This window comes from Grus americana, chromosome 3 (assembly GCF_028858705.1).
Source record: "Grus americana isolate bGruAme1 chromosome 3, bGruAme1.mat, whole genome shotgun sequence".
Taxonomy (NCBI): domain Eukaryota; kingdom Metazoa; phylum Chordata; class Aves; order Gruiformes; family Gruidae; genus Grus; species Grus americana.
In genome coordinates, this window is record NC_072854.1 from 34,114,185 (window position 1) to 34,135,858 (window position 21,674).

At 39.7% G+C, this 21,674-nt stretch overlaps 1 protein-coding gene across 1 annotated transcript in view; it reads left to right on the forward strand.

Annotated features, from left to right (window-relative positions):
* The window catches only part of KCNQ5 (potassium voltage-gated channel subfamily Q member 5), a 293,002-nt gene extending 272,804 nt beyond the window's left edge, over window positions 1-20,198 (forward strand). Inside the window, exons 11-14 of the mRNA XM_054821992.1 lie at window positions 5,570-5,678; window positions 13,096-13,227; window positions 14,096-14,222; window positions 14,626-20,198. Coding sequence (XP_054677967.1) covers window positions 5,570-5,678; window positions 13,096-13,227; window positions 14,096-14,222; window positions 14,626-15,567 — 1,310 coding nt within the window. The 3' untranslated portion in view covers window positions 15,568-20,198. The remainder of the gene's footprint in view (window positions 1-5,569; window positions 5,679-13,095; window positions 13,228-14,095; window positions 14,223-14,625) is intronic.
* Window positions 20,199-21,674: the final 1,476 nt, after the last annotated feature.

Below are 21,674 nucleotides of genomic sequence, written 5' to 3' on the forward strand. Positions count from 1 at the left end.
GGCCTCTTTCTTCTTCTGGCCTCTGCTCTGGAAAGCATGCAAACATGGGCTGCTGTCCTTCCCTCTTTGGGGGAGCTTTGGACGTTCTTATCATTAAGCATGTGATTAAGTTCCATCCCGGTTGGCGTTGTTTTTTTCAGTTGATTTTTCCTACGGAGCTTAGCAAGCAATCACGGTAAAACAATTTGTGTGAACTCTTTACTGAAAGAGACTCGGCTTGTTGATGGTTTAAAGCAAAGGAAAATTTGAAAGAAAATCACTTCTAGAGGCAGTGAAGAGAATTTATATTCATGGTTCAACAAACAGGAAAATAATGAGAGCTTGTGAAGACCTGAGAATTTTCATGAAACAAATTTAAACAAAGGCACTAGGCTGAGACATTGTATTTTGATAAAGGGAAATTGCATGAGTTGTATGAACATAAACCATGAAGATGTTTGTACTTAGAATAATTTTTGAGGGAAAAACATAACTGAGATTTTGTGTAACATTCTGTGCATTATAACATTTGTGAGAATACTATAAAATATGTGCAGGATATCTCAATTTCTTAGAGAACATGGGCTATATCCCTAATTCTCTGCAGCAAATGCTCAGGGTGAAGAAAGGTACTTCAAAGGCAGTGTAAAGCTGAGTGAAACGCACCTATCTTGTCAGCATCCTAGGCATTGCCTACAGCAGCATAACGGGGCTCTACGTGGCTTTCAAAAGGGGCTGAAAAACCAAAATGATGATAATACTAGGCTGCCAGCATTGCTTCTTGAACAAAAGGGGTCACCTGAGCTCAGTAGCCATTTAACAGTAAGGCAGTTAGTTAGGAATCTTACACTGAAGCAGTTGCCTGGGCCTGCTGCAGAAGACCTGTGCATCCACACCTCCCATGGGGGTTACACCTCGTGTGATGGGACAATCTGTCCTCCAAAAGCTCTGAATTTATGTCTAACTTTACTTGCCCAGAAATTAGATGCAATGAATTCCCTGCTCGTTTTCTTTCTGACCTTTCATGCAGAAAATGAGTTTGGAGATGAGTGAGCCACGTTGGGGTGCCGTGCACTGCTGCCCTGGGCAGCCAGAGCAGCCGAGCGGGATGGAGAGCAGGCTGTGGAGCTGCATTATGAATTGCTTGGACTTCAATTCCCAAGTTGAACTCTGGATTTTGAATGATAGTTATAAACTATGGCTTGATGTAACTCAGCACCTGTGAAAATTAGGCCACCATCCATTTTTCACCTTGAGTGATGTATTACAATGAAAATCAATCAGACTTTTTTTCCAAATCAGTGCTTTTTTTACCAAGTTGACACAAAATTGTGCTGTAACACAAATAATTGAGAGTCATATGCAGACTATCAACTTCAGGCACGTATTTAGGTTTTGCCGTGTCTAAAAGGTGGGTACTCAGCCTCAGCAGAATGATTTAGACCACCCACATGAGGAGCCCTAACTACCTCCTGTGCGGTCAGAGTAAGATCTAAGTGCTTCTGAAGGCTTCCAAAAAACAAGTCAAAGGTCTATGTCGGGATCACCATACCAATCACTATGCTAGGAGCACTTCCATAGGACTACTCATGATATCGGCACATGCACTTATTAATTCTGGATTGTTGTTGCTAGCATATGGCAGTTCCCAGAAAACAATTTAAAGAGTACAAAATCTTTTTGATTTTGTTCAACAGGCACATCGTTATTTGAATGTTACTGACATTGAAAGCACGGAGCTATGAGGGTGATCAGAGTATTGTCACAGCTTTTCCGACGCCAAAGAATGTTATTAAACAACAGAAAACACTTCTAAGAAAGGACACATGATATTTACAGAAATAATAAATCAAGCTTTGTGCGTAACTTTTGCACAGAGCCATATGAAATACAGCTACAAACTCGTAAATTTTTTGTTGGTGACATATAATATTTCGGAACAGTGTAATTTTTAGCCCATTCTTTTGGGGTGATCATAATTGACTGGAGTTTGCATGAAGAATGCATAAATACTGTGATAAACAATATCAAGACAATTTTAATGACTTGCACATGCCTCTCTTCTATTCCTTGGTAATTTGCTGTGTGATTAAATCAAAGACTGCTCTTTAAGGAAGAAAGAGGAAGAAATTAAAATGTGGCAAAGACAGGACTTTAGCCCAAAGTAAATAATGTCAAAGATCGTAAGATGATGGCGGATTCCTCATCAGTTATGAAATAAACACTTTCCAGATTGATGTTTAGGATCAAAACACATCCTGAATTGTAAAGATTCTGGTATTAGAAAAGGGGAATTGTTTCTGGATTGTCAGATTGGCTGACACCCCTTCTTAGGGAGACTTGCAGGGATATGTCTAAATCTGTATTGAGACGCTTTGGCCATCGTCAAGACCGGATTCATGAGCTGCCCAAGCAATAGCCTTGAAAGGCCTGTTTAACTGTTGGTAGAGACTCCCGGAGAGAAAGAAGGACCGGTGCTAACCCTGGGAAGGCCTGGCAGAGCGGCCGGATTCACGCAGAGCAGCTGCTGCCGAAGGTTGCCTGTGGAGCCCGCTTGGACCGTGCACAGCCACCCTGATGGAGAGCAGGAGATGTGGCCAAAGGGTGTGGGGAAGCACGAAGAAGCAGATGTGTGCAGGGCTAGGCATCAGCCGGCACTGGAGGGTCTGCCTGCTCCAGTTAATGATGGGGAAGGCTCTCTCTGGGAACAGGCAGCAGCGGGGAGCGGGGCTCATCAGAGGCCGTAGCTTAGCCCGGTCTGGGAACTGGCGGAGATTTTAACAGCTGGAGCCGCTGAAGCAGCCAAACTGGCCCCAGCACGGCCCCGACCTCGAGGATGAACTCGAGAGGGACAGAAGCAATACAAGTACATCTCACCTCGTAACTATGTCGTACAGAACATGAGCTTCCACTGGAAAAATTCATCAGAATGTGAACTTTGATTTCAGGGGGGTTTTAAGCTGGAATTTTTTTTTTCCAAATTGTTACTATGTGTTTCCCAAACTTTTTCCCAAGTCCGCTCAGTATTCTAAAGAAACATGAATGTTTCCCATACGAATCAAACAAGGTTTATAGCTTTTCACAAGTTTTATTGACATGTGGTACCTAGCGCCTGCCATAATGAAGGAAATTCATGTCAGTGGGAATATTAGAAAGAGAAAAAGAAGGTGATTTATTAGGAGCGGTATCTCTTCTTAAAGCTGGCTTAAATTTATAAGAATTTTCCAGTGTCTGTCTGAAGTTTTTGCTGATTTTTGTATCCACATGTGAGCAACATGAAATACTATAATTGCACCACACTATTCTCAAAACAGTTCTGCAAAGATATGCGGTGTTAAGGAAGCCTTTTTATTAATGACATTGTACTTGGCAAACGACCCAAGAACCGTATCAGTAAGAGAAGCATTCAGAAACATGTTTATTTTAAACTTTCAAGTTGGAGTCTCCTGTTTCACTGGGTTTACATGGTTGTAGTTCTTGTGACCATAGCAGAATTATTCCTAATTTACACTGGAATAACTGAGTAGATTCAAACCTTAGAGTGCCACTGGAAATACCAGTAGCATAAAAAGCTCTGGTTTTAGAATGGCACTTAGAAATGAGCTGGAGGGTTTCAGCCCTGGGAGAAGTAACTGGAGAGGCTGATCAGACATGACACCTGGAAAGTTAGTGTCCTGGAACACCTAGTACCTTCGGAGATAGAGTTTTAGGTAGTGTATATACCTATCAAACTAATTACATAGTTTATTTTAGCTAATTACATTTTTTGGGCAGAGATCCAAATGCTAATTAGGCAAGATAGGTGGAGAGACATATATATTTTATCTGTAAGATAAGCTGAGTCAGTAGCAAAGCTTGTGAAAGAGTGCAAGAAAAAAGCACCCGTCATCATTGTAGCACGGAAGGGGAGATTTCAAAGTTTTGTATGAAAATTTCACTTTTACAGTGTTAAAACTTTATAAGGCTGCATTTATTTGTTTCATGTCTACTTGAAGATATTATTAACTTGGCTATACACCATCTTTCTTTCTATATTAAGTTGATCTGTCAACGATAAAACGTCCTGCTCTTCAAAGCTGCAGTAGATGTTCCTCATGGATGTACCAGTTCAGCAACAGTCAGAAAAGAAAATATATTCTTGAGGGTAATGAACTATCCAGAGTCATCAAAAGAAATTATTTTGGCCAAATATTAAATCTGTGAAGACAATAAAGCAGCAATACCAATTCCTGAAGATGCAGCCTAGTACAATGCTGTTTATTCTAAGACAGCATTCCTATTAGATTTGAAAGGTACCATGAAATTTCCAGGCACTTCTGACACACGAAGAATATTTTTCATCTTTAATTTACAGTCTTTGTGAAAAAGGAATGTGCAAAAAATGTTCTGCAATCATTTGTGTCTGTGCTTCAAATTTGTTTATAATAGAAGCCTCTGAAATGGTTTAGTTGCAGTGTTTCTGGATGAATAAGCCTATGTTTTAAATAAGAGCATGAATGCAGGTAGGGACATAGGACTGGGAAGAAATCTCCTCAGTTACTGGGGGTTACTGAATCCCATCCTTTTGTCTCTATTTCCTATGTCACTCTTTCATTTTACACTCTCTTCTTTATGAAGCAGACACACATGTTGAAATACACTGACCTTAAGTGAAATTCTTCACCTGGGCACTTGGACTTTATGCAGGTGAAGAGAGATGGTTTGGGAGGAGAAAACATCTACTCTCAGGATGGGTTTCCTGTATTTCATGTGTCTTCAAGACATACATGACACAGGGGCATTCACTGGCCCTGCCCTCCTGCTCTGTTCCCACTCCAGAGCATTTTAAGTTCATAAAATTTCTTGGTCATGCATTGGTCCCTGTTTTCTTGTGTATTGAGGTACAATTTCTAGTTAGCTCTCAAATGGTAACTGCAGAGGCAGTGTTAGGAAAGGGTAGAGGATCCATTTTTTTTCAGGCAAATAAATACAGTAACTTGGCTGAAGCTCCCATTGCAAAGGAAGGCTGCGATATTTATATGGCTCTGCGGTTTAAGGTGGCAATTGATCCATGATGGATGTCATTCTGTATTCATTTTGGGCAAAAAGGTACTTTGTTTATTTTCACCTGTAATAAAGTGTTGGATCATTCCACAGCCTCCTTAGTAAATGAAATGGATCTTCTCCTTTGTCTTCAATGTCAGGTTGATCCATAGTGGTAAAAAAAATAACAATTTTAATATAACTTCAGCATCTTTTGATTCTGCCATTACATCTGTAAGCTCACCACTTTCCCTTAAGACAGAGAATGTGATGAAAACCAGTGAGATATCAGGAATAGAGATACTGGTACTAAACTATTAATTTGTTTGAAAAATAGCAGGGCTTTCTTCCTTTCTAACTTCTGCTGTTTACACTGGGGACTACCCAGGCCTTTTATGACACAAGCGCAGACACAGACAAGTGCATCATATAGTTTGTAAACTGATGAAGCTCTGTCTTATTTGATTTGTAGTCCTTATTTTTTCCAGAACCACTATGCAGGTGGTTAGAAAACACTAAGGAAGACATTTTTAAATGCTGCTTGTTGGTCTGCTCTTGTATTTTGCAGCTGACACCAGTCTTGGAACAGATGATGTTTATGATGATAAAGGGTGCCAGTGTGATGTGTCAGTAGAAGATCTCACTCCTGCTCTTAAAACTGTCATCAGAGCAATCAGGTGAGTAACAAATACTGAATTAATAAATATTTGAGATTTCTTTACCTAAGATACTAATTAAATGAATATCGATTAATAAAATGGTGGTTAGTTGAACTTATTACATGGCTATATTTGTTACATAACTAATGCTAACATAGTTTATTTATGCTTGCTTTTCATGAGTATTTTATTTATAAGTCGAAATATTTTATCTGTTCTGATGTCAGCTTTTCAATGTCTAAAAATGTTACATGATTTGATTCAGAAAAGAATGAGAGTAATGAATGCTGGTTTCCACTATATTTCCTGTAATCCAAATTACTGTAATCCAGTTTGATGTAGTTTTACTGAATGTATATCACCTTGCCTGGAAAAGTTATTTCCTTCAAAAGTTTAGATTTTTATTGCATTTCTGTATTCCTGAAACTGTCATACGACTTTTATTTCAACTTTCTTCTGGTAACAGCAGAATAATTACATTCATTCAGTTGTGCAAAGCCTTGCCTGCCACTATCCATTGAACTAAATATAACCCAAATAATTTAAAACTAATTGTCTCCTTCTCCAAGAAAGTAGCAAACTGCATTGAAACTTATCAGATTACCTGTACTGAAAGCTTAAACTTAGCATTCACCCTCCTGAGACCACCGAGGCTCTTTTTACAAGTTTTATTGACACGTACATCGACAAGCAAACCCGAGGTTCTTGCTGGGGGTCACCCCACTGGCCCTGCAGCACAAGTCACATCAGTGCCCAGCACCCTTCTTGCAGGCAGGCAGGCAGCAGCCACAGGGGATTTCTGCCAAAAAAAAATCCTATGGAAAGATAATGTTTTCCTGCAGAGAGGCTCTCGCCTTAGTTCTCTCAGCACTATGGGAAGAAAGAACTTGAGCTCTTTATCAAATAATTTCATACAGTGATAACCTACAGGCTACTTGTATTTTCTTCCCCTTTTTCCACTGATTGCCAATGAAGGCAGATAGTGAGTAAGGCTGTGTCTAATACTTTTATACTAGCACAGACAGCCTGACAGATCATTTGCAGATGCCTGTTCCAATGATTTTTCCAACCTGCCTGGAAGTCACCTCACAGGATGTGTCAGATACCAGGTTCATGTCCACGGCCATGCCAACTGGCAACTCAAATGTCACCTCTGAGAACCATCTCTTGACAGTAATATTTCAGCAGGAGACAGAAATCATTCTACACAGTCGACACCCACCTACAAGACAGACCTATTCCTTCAAAGGGAAAGTGCTCAAATTAGGAACAATCAGCATAATTCATTGGCTCTGGTGCCACAGGTCCTTGTCTGTGATGCTGCATTTTAAACAGACTAGTTGAGTCTCGGCTCCAAGTGCACCTTGCCACCGTACTGCAAGTGATACCAATGGTCATCTCATTCTTAACGTTGTCCAAATTCCTTAAGATCAACCTGACATTTTCATACTAAATTCAAGGAGCTTGTTTTCGATTGCACCACTGGATCATTCAATACATCACCTGCTTCTTTTCTTGGTTCTCTTGGTCATTATCAGCTCAAATGGAAAGCAACCAAATGTGAAGGACCTAGCTGGCAAACTTTCTGCACAGCGTCATCCACAGAAATGTTCTAATAAGAGCAAATATGCACAGTTTGATTGTTTCAGACATACACAATTTAACTGATAGGAGTTAACTTTTTAGATTACCTCCAACTTTTTCTCTGCACATTTGGCTTACCAAAACCCAACTCATCTCACCAGTGAGGCTGAGAATAACAGTTCTGCATCTCCACTTGCTATCAGCTGGCCACAAATCTTGCCCATCTCTCCCTGCAAATGTTGGTGTTTCACTAGATTGCAAGTAGCACATACATCTTGCTTCAGAAAAATACCTTTGAGATCTATAAAGCAATAATATGCAACAATCTTCAGACTTTTGTTACATGCTATACCTTAATCTCTCAAAATCAAGAGACCGATAATTCAGTTCATCAGGTAGCTGATACTCCTCTTTCTGATTATTCAGAGTATCTGTTACCTGACTACACTGGGATCTATGCAAACATCTGAACAAGGATCTGAGACACTATATAGTAACTGTAGAATTTCAAGATGATAACATCTGCCTATATGGAAACTTTGTGCCTCATTTTGAAGTTTGTTTTTAGCAATGGCTTTGAATTGCAAAGGCAATGGGGGGAGGAGGGAGGGTGTTTTTCCTTTCATGCTGGTGTACAGGAGCAGATGAAGACAGAAGGTACTGGAAGTGTTTAAGAGCAGGTTGGATGAGGCTTTGGGCAACGTGGTCTAGTGGAGGGTGTCCCTGCCCATGGCAGGGGGGTTGGAACTAGATGGTCTTTAAGGTCCCTTCCAACCCAAACCATTCTATGATTCTATGATTCTATGATATGAATAGGTACTTCATGAGGCACTGTTCAAAAGACCCCAAATGTAAGCACATACAGTTGAATTCATTCTGGCTACATCATCTTGAAAAAGTGCATTAAGGGAGAGTAATTATTTTTTTCCTGCTTAGAGGTGGGTACAAATTGTTTTACAATGATACAAATGGTTCTTTTGTTTTGGGGAAAAAATTAAATTAACAAAATTAATTCATGCCTGTGGGTTTGCAGAAGTAGGGCCTCTCAGTTTTGGAATCAGAAAGAAATGAGGCTTTTTTCTGTGGAAGGAAACAAGAATATGCTGGTTACTTTCATGCTGGACAGCCTTCAGATAGCAAAAGACAAAACCTGGTTTACTTACCATCTTTTGTTTTGGTAATTTCAAACCGTACTGCTTCAGTTTAGACCTTGCTTACTCACATTTTTCCCAGGACTACTTTATTCTTCAAAGCAACTTTTTGATTTTAAACAAACCCCAAAACTTTCATTTTGAAATTGTCAAAACAGGAGATGGAGAAAATTGTCCTTGCCTGAAAAAGCTCTTAACATACTGGCCCTTTCCAAAAATAGGACTCCCAAACAATCCTACTGCAGACCACTGGGCAGACCTGTGCACTAACACGTCAAGCTGTCAGCCTCCTCTCAAAGCCCCCCAAGCTGAGTCCTCCACAGCCCATCTCTTGTGCTGCCCCCTCCACCCTGCCTTACTACAACCTCTCTGTCAGGAAAGATCTAGCGAGGTGCTGGGGGAAGTAAGGAAAAGCTGCTCGATGCATTTGCACAATGTTGGGTGAGTAGGGAACAGACGGGTAGCGTGGTGAAATGTGGCGTGCTCCACAGCGTGCCTTGGGCCAGGCCACCATCAGTCATGCTCCTCCGCAGCCTCCTGGAGACTACAAAACCCATTGCATTTTCCATCTCTCTCTGTTAGTTCGCAATGATGAATGTATATAAAAGAGACTAAAAAGAAGATGAGGATACCTTGTTTTCATATATTGTGATATCTCTGATTATTTTTCATAGCAAGAGGCTCTAAATTCTGTAATACTCTCCACAATGGAAATGACGGAATTATTTCACTATTTATGGAATACAAAATTAGATTTGAGAAGCATAAATAAATATGCAATAGGAAATAACTGCAATGGCAGGAAGATGAACTTGCTGACCTAAGAGGTCTTTTCTCTCTTTAACTCTAGTGATTGCATAGATATACTCTCATTTGTTGTTAATAAGAAATAATAATAATAAATGTAGCTAAACATAACAAAATTTGAGAATTCTTGAGCTGATAAGCTATATAGTTGAATAGTCATACATATTTAATAGCCAAAGAAGGAAAATATAATTTACCATTTATGTTCAGTCTTTGAAATGTTTCTGCTACACCTATAAAATGTATTTTTAGCAGCCATCATGAATTTGTTCAATGGTGGTGTTTCAGAAGCCTCTGTTTCTTTTAAATCCCAACACATTGTATATTTTCTGCCCAGATGGTCTTCAGAGTCTAGGCAAGGGTCTTAGACATGTCTTTGGCTACGACAGCACTGTGCTTGGGAGAAATGACGTCTCTGGCTCCTAGGGGATGGGTTAGTCCAGGTCAAGACCCAAGAGAGGCGGCAGTATTGACCCACTCACCCCACACGTGGTGGAACTACCTCTCAGCCACCTTTGTCTGTTGGCCTCTCTATATTGGATCCTGATCTCTTCTGCACGTTGCAGTTTCCCAGGAAGAAGGGTTATTTGGCAATCGAAGGGTAGAGAGACAGAGGAACCAGCACAACTACATCTGTGTGCACCTGCTTTCCCGATGTAGTAAGTGAGCAAACAACCTGTGGGCACCTCATCTAGCTATGGGCAAAACAACCTACCTAGTTTTTAATCTTCAAGGCAGGAACTATGTGTGAGTTTACCTGAATCCCAGTGGAATGAAGTTCCATTTCTTCCTGAGATAGTGACAAGACTGACAAGATACAGGTTTTAAAAAATAACATGAGTACGACAGGATTAGAGATGTTCTGACTCAGTGCCACTCTCAGTAAAGTGCACTGATGACAAGCAGAATAGCTTTTAATACTGGGAGGGGCAACACGAATGGAAATTAAAATGCAACAAATGCCAGGAAAAGAGCTGCAACCTGCACATTCAGGAAACACTGTAATTCTAGCTCAGTGCTGATCCTGCATTTGACAAGAGTTAAATGAAATGGATGCTGCTTTTGGCTGCTCGGGGTCAATAAGACAAAAGTTGGTATTTGACCTGTAACTTTCTACAAATTACCAGGCCATGTAAAGATTAGTGCAACCTGTGGTTTAGAAGTTAACTATAGACAAAGCACTTTGATATATTGGTCTAATTCACCACAAAAGATTTTTCTTCTGCTCTCCTCTGGATGCGTCCTTGAAATAGGCTATTTGTAATGGCTAATTCTCACCAGAAAATTGTCACACTTGTCACTTTACTCTTCCAACCACGTATCGTCTATTGCATTAGATTCGAGTTTTAAAATACCATCTCGCTACACGGCATACAGCAACTTAAAAATACAAGTAACGTTTTAAAACATCATCGGGACTACACACTTTGTTCTTTTGGGTTAATTCTTACTTTCAATTACTGCTGTTTGGCAAGTGCGAGCAGTTCTGTATTGCCAGTGGCGACTCGGTTTAGTTTATGATGGGTCTCGTTTGCCCCCTTGTGGTACAACTACAAAAGACAGACCCAGCTGTAGCTTGCTCTATTTTTACTTTTTTTTTTTTTTTTTGCACACTTTTTGTAAAATTTTATATATTCTAAGCAAAAAGAAGTAAGCAATATGGGTCTGTTCCAAACCCTGCTGAAGTTAATTAAGATGGCAACGTATGAGCTAATAACTAAACCAGAAATGGTACCGTTACACCTCACTGATACAGCCGTGAGGCTTTCGGTTCTGTGTTTGACTTCCCAACGTTATGAACTGCCTTGATAACCAAAAAATCTGTTATAAAGCTGCAAAGCAGTAATGAAAACTTTTGCGCACGCTGATTAAGAAGCTTCTAGGGCTGTTAATAAAAATTAGTCTTCTGTCTCTTCTCTTGTAAAATCACTCAGTTGTGGTAAATTCAGTTGTCTTCAATTATGCTATTAATCCTCTGGCTCTGTTTTTCTTATAGTTTCATATTTTTACTTTATCACGAGTGTGAAGTAAAAAATCGTGACCACCAAAACAGAGAGAATAATAACAAAAGAATGGTACTTTCTTGTATGTCAGCTACATCATTTATTCTTTGTAACTTGAATAAAGAACTAGATTCCAGGAGATTGTGCTGCCAGACTACTTTGAACAGAATATCTTGGCATCGTCTGACAGCTAAAAGAAAAAAAATCTGCATCCCAGCTTCAGAGGCCTTCGGATTACAAAGGAGGCCGAAAGCGATTAGTCTGTAGAACTGGCTGACAATGGAAAAGAGGAAAGTGCATCATCTGACATATTTAAAACTGCATGGAGATCAGTCTTGAACTGTCAAGGTGATGGACTACCCCTAACAGGCCTTTTCCATTTTTAATTTCTCTAATCAGAATCATGCTTCAAGCTCTATACTAGTGACAAGCAATCTCATTTTTAACTGCAAGTTACCAGAATGGGAAATATCAACAACCTAAGCACTGTGGGAAAAGGCTGATATTATTTGGAAGAACATTTATGTATAATACAGAAAACAGTAGAGGATGACTATATATAATTAATCTGACCCTACATACCTATTATCATAATGTCTGTCCTAACTACAGAAAGTATGAGTTTCCTAAATTCCACTCAAATGCCACTAATCTATTTTTATTGCAGAGAGTCATGTTTTGGTTTTTATTATCATTCATTGTCTTACAGCTGCTAAATACATATGGAGGAAATAGATTAGCATGAAATACTGGGATTTGGAGTAGGATACCAATTTACTGTCTCTGCTTTTTTTAATTGCTATAGACAGCAAATATCAGCAATTTGGCGCTAATGGGGATTCATAAGCTCTGTAACACAGACCGGAGCAGCCAACACACCTGATCCCTCGGCTTCTCTCCCAGCTCTCCCACGGTTCTCTCTTCTGCAGGTCTCATATGAACCAAGGAGAACTGCAGGTTTTACCAGCTGACCTGGAAAATTGGCTCACTTTACTTTCCAAATTTGTCATTTCTGCTACTTAAAATTTGCTATTTAAGATCAAGCTTTTTAATTCTAAGAAGAACTATTCAGTGGACATCACATGTTCACACAAGCATCACAGAAACTTGTGCAAGTCTCGCATAAAAAACATATGCCATTCATCAATTTTGGGTATTTACTGTTATCTGATACTTGCTATTCTGCAGTAAAATTCAAGGGAAAAATTGCCAATGCTAATTAAACAATAATTCCCATAGATTTCAATATGGATCAAACACGAAAACTTCTCATTAGCCTGCAAAGGGATCGTAAGTCAGCAAAATAAATGAAAAACAAATACTTAAGCCTGAATGTTGATTAAAAATAAAAATTGAAGAAAAATTAATTGGGTGCATAAATTTAAGTTAAAAAAAAAAAGCAAGCAAAGAACTTACAGTGAACATAAAAAGAATGCCATTATTTATGTTTCTGTAATCGATTTGCTAGAGGAATTTTCCCTCTAACAAGGACAGAAGTAGATTAAACATAAATGTAGCTTACAGGGTATCTCACTCAAGTCAGTGGGACTAATCCCAGCTTTAAGTTAAGCATGTACCTCAGTACCTTTCATATCAGGCACCTAGCATAAAACAAGCCAAATAGGTGTATACTGATAAATTAAACATGCTCTGCACTCTTTAAAATAGTGTTACCTGATCTCTCTTAAATAACAATTAAAAGGGATCGCTACAACACATTTGTACTTATACATTTGTACTTATGAAAACAATTTTGTAAAGGGAAAAGTTCCCTTGCACAAGCTGTATTGAAAATATTTTCCATTTAAAAATTAGCTGTCAGATTTTGTCAGTGGAATATATTGTATTGTATTGTTGAAGATTAATCTGTGAAATGCTTTTTCCCCACAGAATTATGAAATTTCATGTGGCAAAGAGAAAGTTTAAGGAAACACTTCGTCCATATGATGTCAAAGATGTCATTGAACAGTATTCAGCAGGTCATCTAGACATGTTATGCAGGATTAAGAGTCTTCAGTCACGGTAAGGAAAGAATAATTTCTGCTCTGCATAAGCATCTTACATCATTCACTGCATAATGAGTATTGGTAACATTTAACATTCCTGTGTTATATTTGGGTACAAATCGCCATCCATGCTTCAGCCCAGCCTCTCTTTCTGTGAATACAGCCGAGCCAGAAATTACATCGTGGGTAAAAGCAAACAAAAAACTAGGTATCTAAATTGTCCCCAGAGAATGGAAGTCTGAGCAATAGAAAAGGTAATCCTTTATCTGTCAAGTCCATTCATAAACAAGGAATTTAGTCAGGAGGTTGCCAAAAGGATGAGGTCAACATTGAGAACTGCGTTTCTCCCATCCCAGGCGTTCTCTTTGCACATAAAAGAAATTGGGAACTACTGGTAATGTAGTATTTATGTAGGGTTTATGTTCTAGATTCCCAGCAATAATAATTCAAAAAAGAAAAAAGAAAACCCAACATTGCATCATGTGTATCATTACCAGCATCAGGGCTGAGATTGCTGCTTCAAACTGACCACTTTCCCAGGACTCGATGCTGCTGTTAGGACGGGAGAGCCGAGAGCGGCACTGGTACGTCTGTTCCTCCACAACATCAGGCTGCTGGAGAGGCCACCTCCTCTCTCCCCTCTCACCAGGTCTAGCCCTGGCTCTCCCAGATGATGGCTAAGTTCTGGCCTCCAGTTAGGGCCAAGGGAAAAGAAAAGCAGTCTCAAATGCTCAAAAATCACTCTTTTTTATTAATAAAATTAAGTTTGTCTTCTTTCTCAAGTGCTTTTCTGAAGTACTGTGGTTTTAATGTACAGATATAGTGAACAATTCTATATCATCACTGTTTTCAGGAAACACAGCAGCTTTTGATTTCTCTTACAGCGTTGATCAAATTCTTGGGAAAGGACAAATCACAGCAGATAAAAGAAGTAGAGAAAAGAATCCTGCAGAGAATGAGACAACTGATGACCTCAGTATGTTAGGGCGTGTAGTCAAGGTGGAGAAACAGGTAGAGTGATTATCTGTGTCGCTTTGTCTTGCTCTATTGCTCACGCCTTTTGCACATTTCATTGCCAGTTTCAAAGGCTGAACAGGTAATATTTTTTTTTCCGAATATCTGCTTCATTTACATGTTGAAATAAAATTGATATGAATCGTATTACCTTAACTGTCTCCCACATACAGAGAAGTAAGCAAGGAAAAATCACAGGTTACTAATTTTAATTTTTTTCCCTTTTAATAGCTTGCTTGTGAAAACTGTACATGGCTTTTGACATTTTTCAAGGGTCAATAGCGTATACCAAGCTCCTTCCATTTTTCTCTTCAGCAGTCACATTCTCCCTTTGCTGGCGTTCCAAATATTTTAAATTAGCATTTGGCATTAATGTTAACCTTCTCCTCTCCTCCTGTAGGTACAATCCATTGAGTCAAAACTGGACTGTCTATTAGATATTTACCAACAAGTTCTGCGAAAAGGATCTGCATCTGCGCTCACTTTGGCTTCCTTTCAAATGCCAGCTTTTGAGTGTGAGCAGACTTCTGATTACCAGAGTCCATCAGACAGCAAAGATTTGTCTAATTCTGCACAAATTAGTGGATGTGTATCCAGATCAGCTAGTGCCAATCTGCCTCGTGGCCTACAGCTCATACTGACACCAAATGAATTTAGCACTCAGGCTTACTATGCTTTTAGTCCAGCTATGCATAGTCAAGCAACGCAAGTGCCAAATGATGGACCTGCAGCAGTTAATAATACATCAAACCAAATAAACCAGGCAACTAAGCCAGCAACTCCAACAACATTACAAATACCACCTTTCTCATCAATGAAGCATATCAATAGGCCTGAGCCCGTTCATATTATTCCTGTGACCACACAGGAAAATATTTCCGATGTCACCGCTTGCCTTGTTGCATCAAAGGATAATGGACAAGTTGCACAGCCCAGTGCGACGAAGGATCTCACGTGGAGAAAAAGTCTGGATACAGAAGGGGAACCTTTGCTCTCAGTTAAACCTGTGGTGCAAATGGATTTAGGAAAATCTTTATCTGTACAAAACCTTATACAATCAACAGAAGAACTGAATGTACAGATTGCTGGCAGTGACTCCAGTGGTTCCAGAGGTAGCCAAGATGTATACTCCAAATGGAGGGAGTCAAAATTATTTATAACTGATGAAGAGTTGGAGACAGAGGCAGGAACAGAGACTACTGAAGCCATCTCGCGCCCGTTAGTGGAAACAACTCTCTCTGCTGACTCTCTAAGGACTGGAATATCAAGATCATCTCAAAGCATTTGCAAGCCAGGGGACGGTACAGAAGCACTAAATCTGCTCCACGTCAAACTTAAGTAACAGCTTGTGGGCTTTCTTCATTGGCTGGGTCATTCCTCTAGTCATACATATCATAGCATGAACTGTTTTGAAAGCCTTTTTAATAAGATAAAATCACAAAAATCAGGATGAATCTGAGAAGCAGTTGAATGAGCCCATATCTCCTAGTTGCATGAAAATGCATGTTTAAGTGACAGCTGACATTCAAATTTACACCTACAGTACGGCAGCCTTTATGTAGTACGGTAGGTTTAAATGATGAGTTGCCTACAAAGCTAATGCTGCAGGATGTATCAAAAAGCAAAAATTTGAGCATTTAGATCTAGTGCCGTTTCTACAGGGCAGAAGTAAAAATTGTAAGGTTTAAAGCACTTTGCTTCTGAACTAATTAAATATATATATAATGTCCTGATTTAGATGATAGTTTATGTTTACAACAAAAAATTATCTACAGCTGCTAGCAAGGTACCAAGGAAACCAGTAATATGGGATTAGAAATGGCTGCCAGTTGCAAGATACACACATTAGCTCATCAGTGATCAGTTATTTTTAACTCTGAAAAATGGTATGTTAATATCCATCCGATTTATGGTGATTTAGTGCTGTGGCAAAAGTACCTGACACACCACTGTCACGTTGTTCTTTATAACAAGAACATTATTTTGCTACAAAATGTTTGTATTTTAAAGGATTGGGGCTGGCCTCAGAAGTGGATATCCTGGGTGACTGCACTAAAAATTCAGGGGAATCTCTCCTTCTTCCAGTCTCATTGAGGAGCTATATCTTGTGAATCTGAAATATTTTGGCAGCGGCAGGTGAGGGAAGGAAGCATGCGCTGCCTTTATTGTAGAAGCAATACTTCCTTCTGCAGAGATTTTTGGCAATTTTCCTTGCAGTCCCTACCTGATACCATGACAGCACTTCATAAGGCTGGGAAAGGAGGGAAAATGAAGAACTGAAATACAGAGTAAAACTAAAGAGGATAGAACAGGGAAGAAAGAAAGACAACACAATCAATGAAGAAAAAAAAAATATTAATTTAGATGGGCAGGAAGGGAAATGATGCTAGAAAATAAAACAAGGAAGGTAAAGAGGCAAAATGATATATTGGGGTTTTTTTTAAAATCCAGCCTGTCAGTCACAGATATTGAGTGCTACTTCTAAAAAAAAAAAAAAAAAACAAACCAAAAAAACCCCACCAAACGTGTAGGCAATCAGAAATCGAAATAGAAGTAGGAAAGACCATCTTAACTGAAAAAAAAAACCCTGGAGACAAGGGGGGTTTTTTTGGGTTTTGGTTTTGTTTGTTTGCTTTTTAAATAAAAGAGGAAGAGAGAGCGGAAAGTGGTCACGCTTATAGCTCAACACTGTGTCACAACTGCAGTTATTTTTTGTGAACTTTCCAAGAAAGGACCTTCAGACTCCTTCCTCCTAATACCTGAATTTTCAAATTCAAAGTCTACATCAGACCAAGCATTCCTGCTTGATTCTCTTTTTCTTATCCTAACCTATACTTCACTTCTGCTGAGACGCAGGAGCAGCGTTAGTGCCTATCTGCACACCCCCAGCAAGGCTTTGCCGCTGGGAGAACCCCCGCGGAGCCTAAACGGGCTTTCGCTCTTCCCAGCGGAAGGAGGTGTCTGTGCGTTGCCTCCCCCACACCAGATTTATTCCCCACCTGCACCACAGGCTTGTAGACAACCTGACTTGGGCTCAAGCTTCCCTCTAGCAGCAGGAACACCGAATGTACGGGGGTGCCAGTGCCAGCTCACTCAGGGCAGTGTTTTCTCAAGGCCCAGACCTGCTGGGAACTTACTATGTACATCAAAAACGTCACTCCAGTCTTAACCGTGGCTAAATGCTGTAGATTGTATTGTGAAGGACTTGATCTGTTTACTATGAAACCATTGTAATTTCTGCTTCCATACTTCCTTTACAGAAGTATTCCTGGATGTTACATGATAACCTTATTATGTGAAAGTACATGCAAACTGTAGAGTGTATATATTGTGTCGTTATATGGGGTCCATGGATGGTACGCTGTGTTCCATGGCTTACGCCGGAGCAAACTTCAGCTGTTAAATCCTGAAAGACACCTTGAAGCACAATTTCCTCACCACTGATTTGCCATATAATTTACCACATTCAGTCTTTCCTGTTTTCTTTTATGTGCAGTCTGATCATACTAACGCCTGATTACAACAGCAATTTTGTGAGAATAAATAGGGGGTTTTCCACATCTCAGTTCATTTAACTATTAACTTATCTGAATGTCTGCAGTTTATCCAGACAGATCTGTAAGTTTAAAGTCCTATCCAAAATTTAAAAACTTACAGGTTGTTTTTAGGCATTTCTTTCTTTTTCGAATGGTTTATGGTGCCTTTTTTGCCTTTCACACGAAGCCTCCTTGCTGGCCTAAGCATAAACCTGCACTTAGGTTCAGTTCAGGAGCAAGAGATCGGGCATGTGGAAACTGTGTGTCAGTAACGAAACTCCCTTCCCCTCCTTGACGAGATGGAAAAATCATGGCATCATGAATTTGGACACCACTCTTCCACCTTCATCTGCACGAGCAGATGGTTGCACCCCCATTGAGCCCGGAAGGCATCAATGGGAGAACTGAGCATTGGCCCTGCCTGTACCGATTCTGCACAGAAACAGGGCCTTGGGTATCGCTGATAATTTATCTCACGGAAACTTGGTATTTTTGCCTTAAATGACATGCTTGATTCCTTCTAATTTTAAGTTAATTTATTTAATACAATTTTGTGCACAAAAGAATGAGTTCTATAAATTATGTATGAAAATGTTAATGTCTTTACAAAGTACTAATAAATCCAGAAGATCGTATCTGTTCAAATTATGGTTTAAAATCCTAATTTTTTTTTCTTTCATGCTCACCATTATTATTTTTGTAGCTGCAAGTCTTATCATATAGGAATTTTTTAACATAATATTGATAGAAAATAGAAAGAGTAGTGAATATATGAAATTCTGGAGAGAAAGAATTGTTTGTTTGGATTTTTATAAGCTTTGCTCGTATTTCCTCGTGAGGAGTTTCCTGTTTCTATGCTCTCTCTTTAAAAGTGTCATGACTGACAGTCATTCATTGGTCTCACAAAAGAAGGAGCTGTCTGGCTTTTTAAGTCTTGTCCTGAGCTGCTTATTAAAGTCTATCTCATGACAGCTAATAAGAATTGTTCATGAGTAGGGACAAAGGACAATTTTTTTTTTCTGATTTACAATCCACTTCAGGATTGTTGAAGAGAGAATTTAAACTTAAGTAAGAGCTTCAGGAATTAAGCCTTATCCAAATAACTGTTTTCTGATCAGCATGTTTCTTGTACCTGATTGAAGAGAGAACTGAAAAGAATAGTTTTGATGATTATTATTTGTTGAAAAATTTGTATTTGCTCCTGGCTTATATGGTCTATACTTTTTATTTAAATATGAATATAGTGTTTTAGCCTAGGGTTCAAGATTGCAAAGATCATACACTTTTATTCACAGTGCCCACGGTTGTTCCATATGTTTTTGAGATAATCCTACTTAGAGTGACTGCTCTCATTATAGTATGGTGATGAGTAATTCACCTGCTCTTCTGTGATAAGTCAAATCATACTGAATTGCTGATGTATAGTAGAACATCTGATGTACAGTAGTATTTCTGGATTGGGACCTGCAATCCTTAGTCAAGCAAAAATTCTATGGAATTCATTCATTCTATGGAGTTCAAGAATTTTTCTTGAATCAGGAGCTCAGATTCAAATCCTTATTTTGTTGGGCATCTGTTTAAAGTGAAAATGGTAATATTCCAGTTATTTCCTGAGGAAACTAATACTTAGCTGAATTTACCCATGTCACATTGACTATATAAAAATAACGCACAAAGTATTGATGTAAAAAGGGAAGAAGAGAAGGGACATTTTTAAAAAGCACAGGGAAAAAGAGAATAATCAGAAAAAAAGGAGTAAGCAGGAAAAGAAAATATAACAGCAAAGGAATGAAAAAAGGGTTTAAACACCTGAGGCTAAATTCATCCTTGGATGGCTTCGCTGACTTCAATGAATTCGCTGCCCAACTGGGTGAAGTTCAGTCTCCATTGGGATAATCAGGCTCAGTTCCACTGACCTTAAAGGAACTGAACCCACCTATACCGGGAATGAACTTGCCTCTCTGGGCCAACTTTTATCCTGACTCATATGTCATGCAATCCTTTTGGATTCATTAGGTTTGAATGAAATACAGGTCAGACAAGAATTTGTCCCAGATATTTCTGCTTCACTTTTTTTTTTTCAAGTGTGTTAATCGACTTAATTCAAATGGATTACAACATCACACAAAGTGCTGTCACTGTCTAAAAAGGTTAATTGGTTCTTGAAATAAGAATTGTCCCCTGCAGTGTCAGTGGAAGCACGTAATATTTTCCTCTTCATTCATCTGGATGTAAATGTGGCCATTCATTCAGCTGTGGCCACACACAGAACAATTCCAGACATATCCAGTATCATCTGCTATTGGAAGCATTTTTTACTTCTTTGAAAGATAAAAAGCCAGTTTCCTAACAGGCTTAGCAAGCACGAAGGCTGCTTCCCCTGACACTGCAATGATATTAGCCAGTACATTACAATGTTAATTGTAACTTCTTGACAAAGTTGAATCCATATTGTTGTTAATAAAAATGATTTGAAAAGTACCATGCTTACTGGGTTGGTTTTTTTTCCTTTCATAAATGATTGTATGGTGTAAGCACATATCAGGAAAAAAAAAAAAAAAACAACCAACACCAACTTGCTCATTGTTTTCCTTTTGAAGTTTTGTAATTTTGATATTAAATGGACCAAAACACCACAAAGGAAGTTTACTAGAATAAAACCTGCACAAACTAGTCTGATTTGTTCAGTTTCTGGTAACTGTTTACAGCAGAGTTTACTTAAACTTAAGATGTTTCAGCACCTCTGGAAAATTAGTTTGGAAGTTATTATTACCTTCCTTGTTAGATAAACAGGAATTTAAAGATGCAGTCTCCAGAAAGACGGGTTTTCCTGGTCAGCCATTTGTACCCACAGCCTATGTGAACACTGCCAAGCTCTGCCAAAGAATAAACACCAGACAGGAAAAAAGGCAAACATGTATGCATGGTCTTCTTGTGTTAAAACCGGACATTTTGCTTTATGTGTAGATAGAGAAAGTAGAGAAGGGTGAGAAGAAACCAGTGTGAAGTTTTTTGTGTTGAGTTACGCTGCAGCTTGCAATGGCCAGGCACAGGTGGTAATGTGCATCCATAAAGAAACATACATAAATGTTAACCCCTCAGCTCTGTACAACAGGAGCACAAGATCGTGCCTAAAGGAAATTTAAACCCTTATTTAGCAGATTTTCAGTGTAATTGAAGGGGGAGGAGGGTTGGTTTCTCCTTTTTCTATTTTTTTACTGTGACCAAGCACTGGCACAGGTTGCCCAGAGAGGCCATGGAGTCTCCACCCTTGGGAGATACTCAGAAATCGCCTGGACATGGTGCTGGGCAACTGGCTCTTGGCATCCCTGCTTGAGCAGGGGGCTGGACAGGATGATCTCCAGAGGTCACTTCAACCTCAGCCTTACTGAGATTCCATTTCCAATATTGTATCAGCTTTAGTACATTCAACCATACTAAAATCTCCACTGCATCTTAATTTGAGATTAAATATTAAAACTTCCCTTAAAAATCCAGACCACAACGTATCAGCACGACACGAGCAAAACCACACAGCACCACCCTCGCTCCCCCGCCGCCCCTGAGGCTGCCTGCCTTCCCCCCGCCCACCTCACAAACGTCGGGGCTTCCCACACGTTCAGGACCGAGTTCTTGCCCCTCCCGTCCTAAAACACTGCCACCTCCTCCTCAGTGGAGCCCACCCAGGGCTGCCCCGAGGCCAGCAGGGGAGAGGGGACAGGGAAGAAGCCGGTGGCCCCGCACAGCCCCGACTCCCAATAGCGGTGCGCGGCGGGAACGCAAGCTCAGTCTCGACGCCGAGTCAGCCAATCACGGCTTAGGGAGCGGCTCGCTCTGACCAATCAACGCGCCCCTAGCATAAGGCGCGCCAAGGCCCGCCACATGGGCCGCGGAGCCGGGTAGGGGAGCCGCC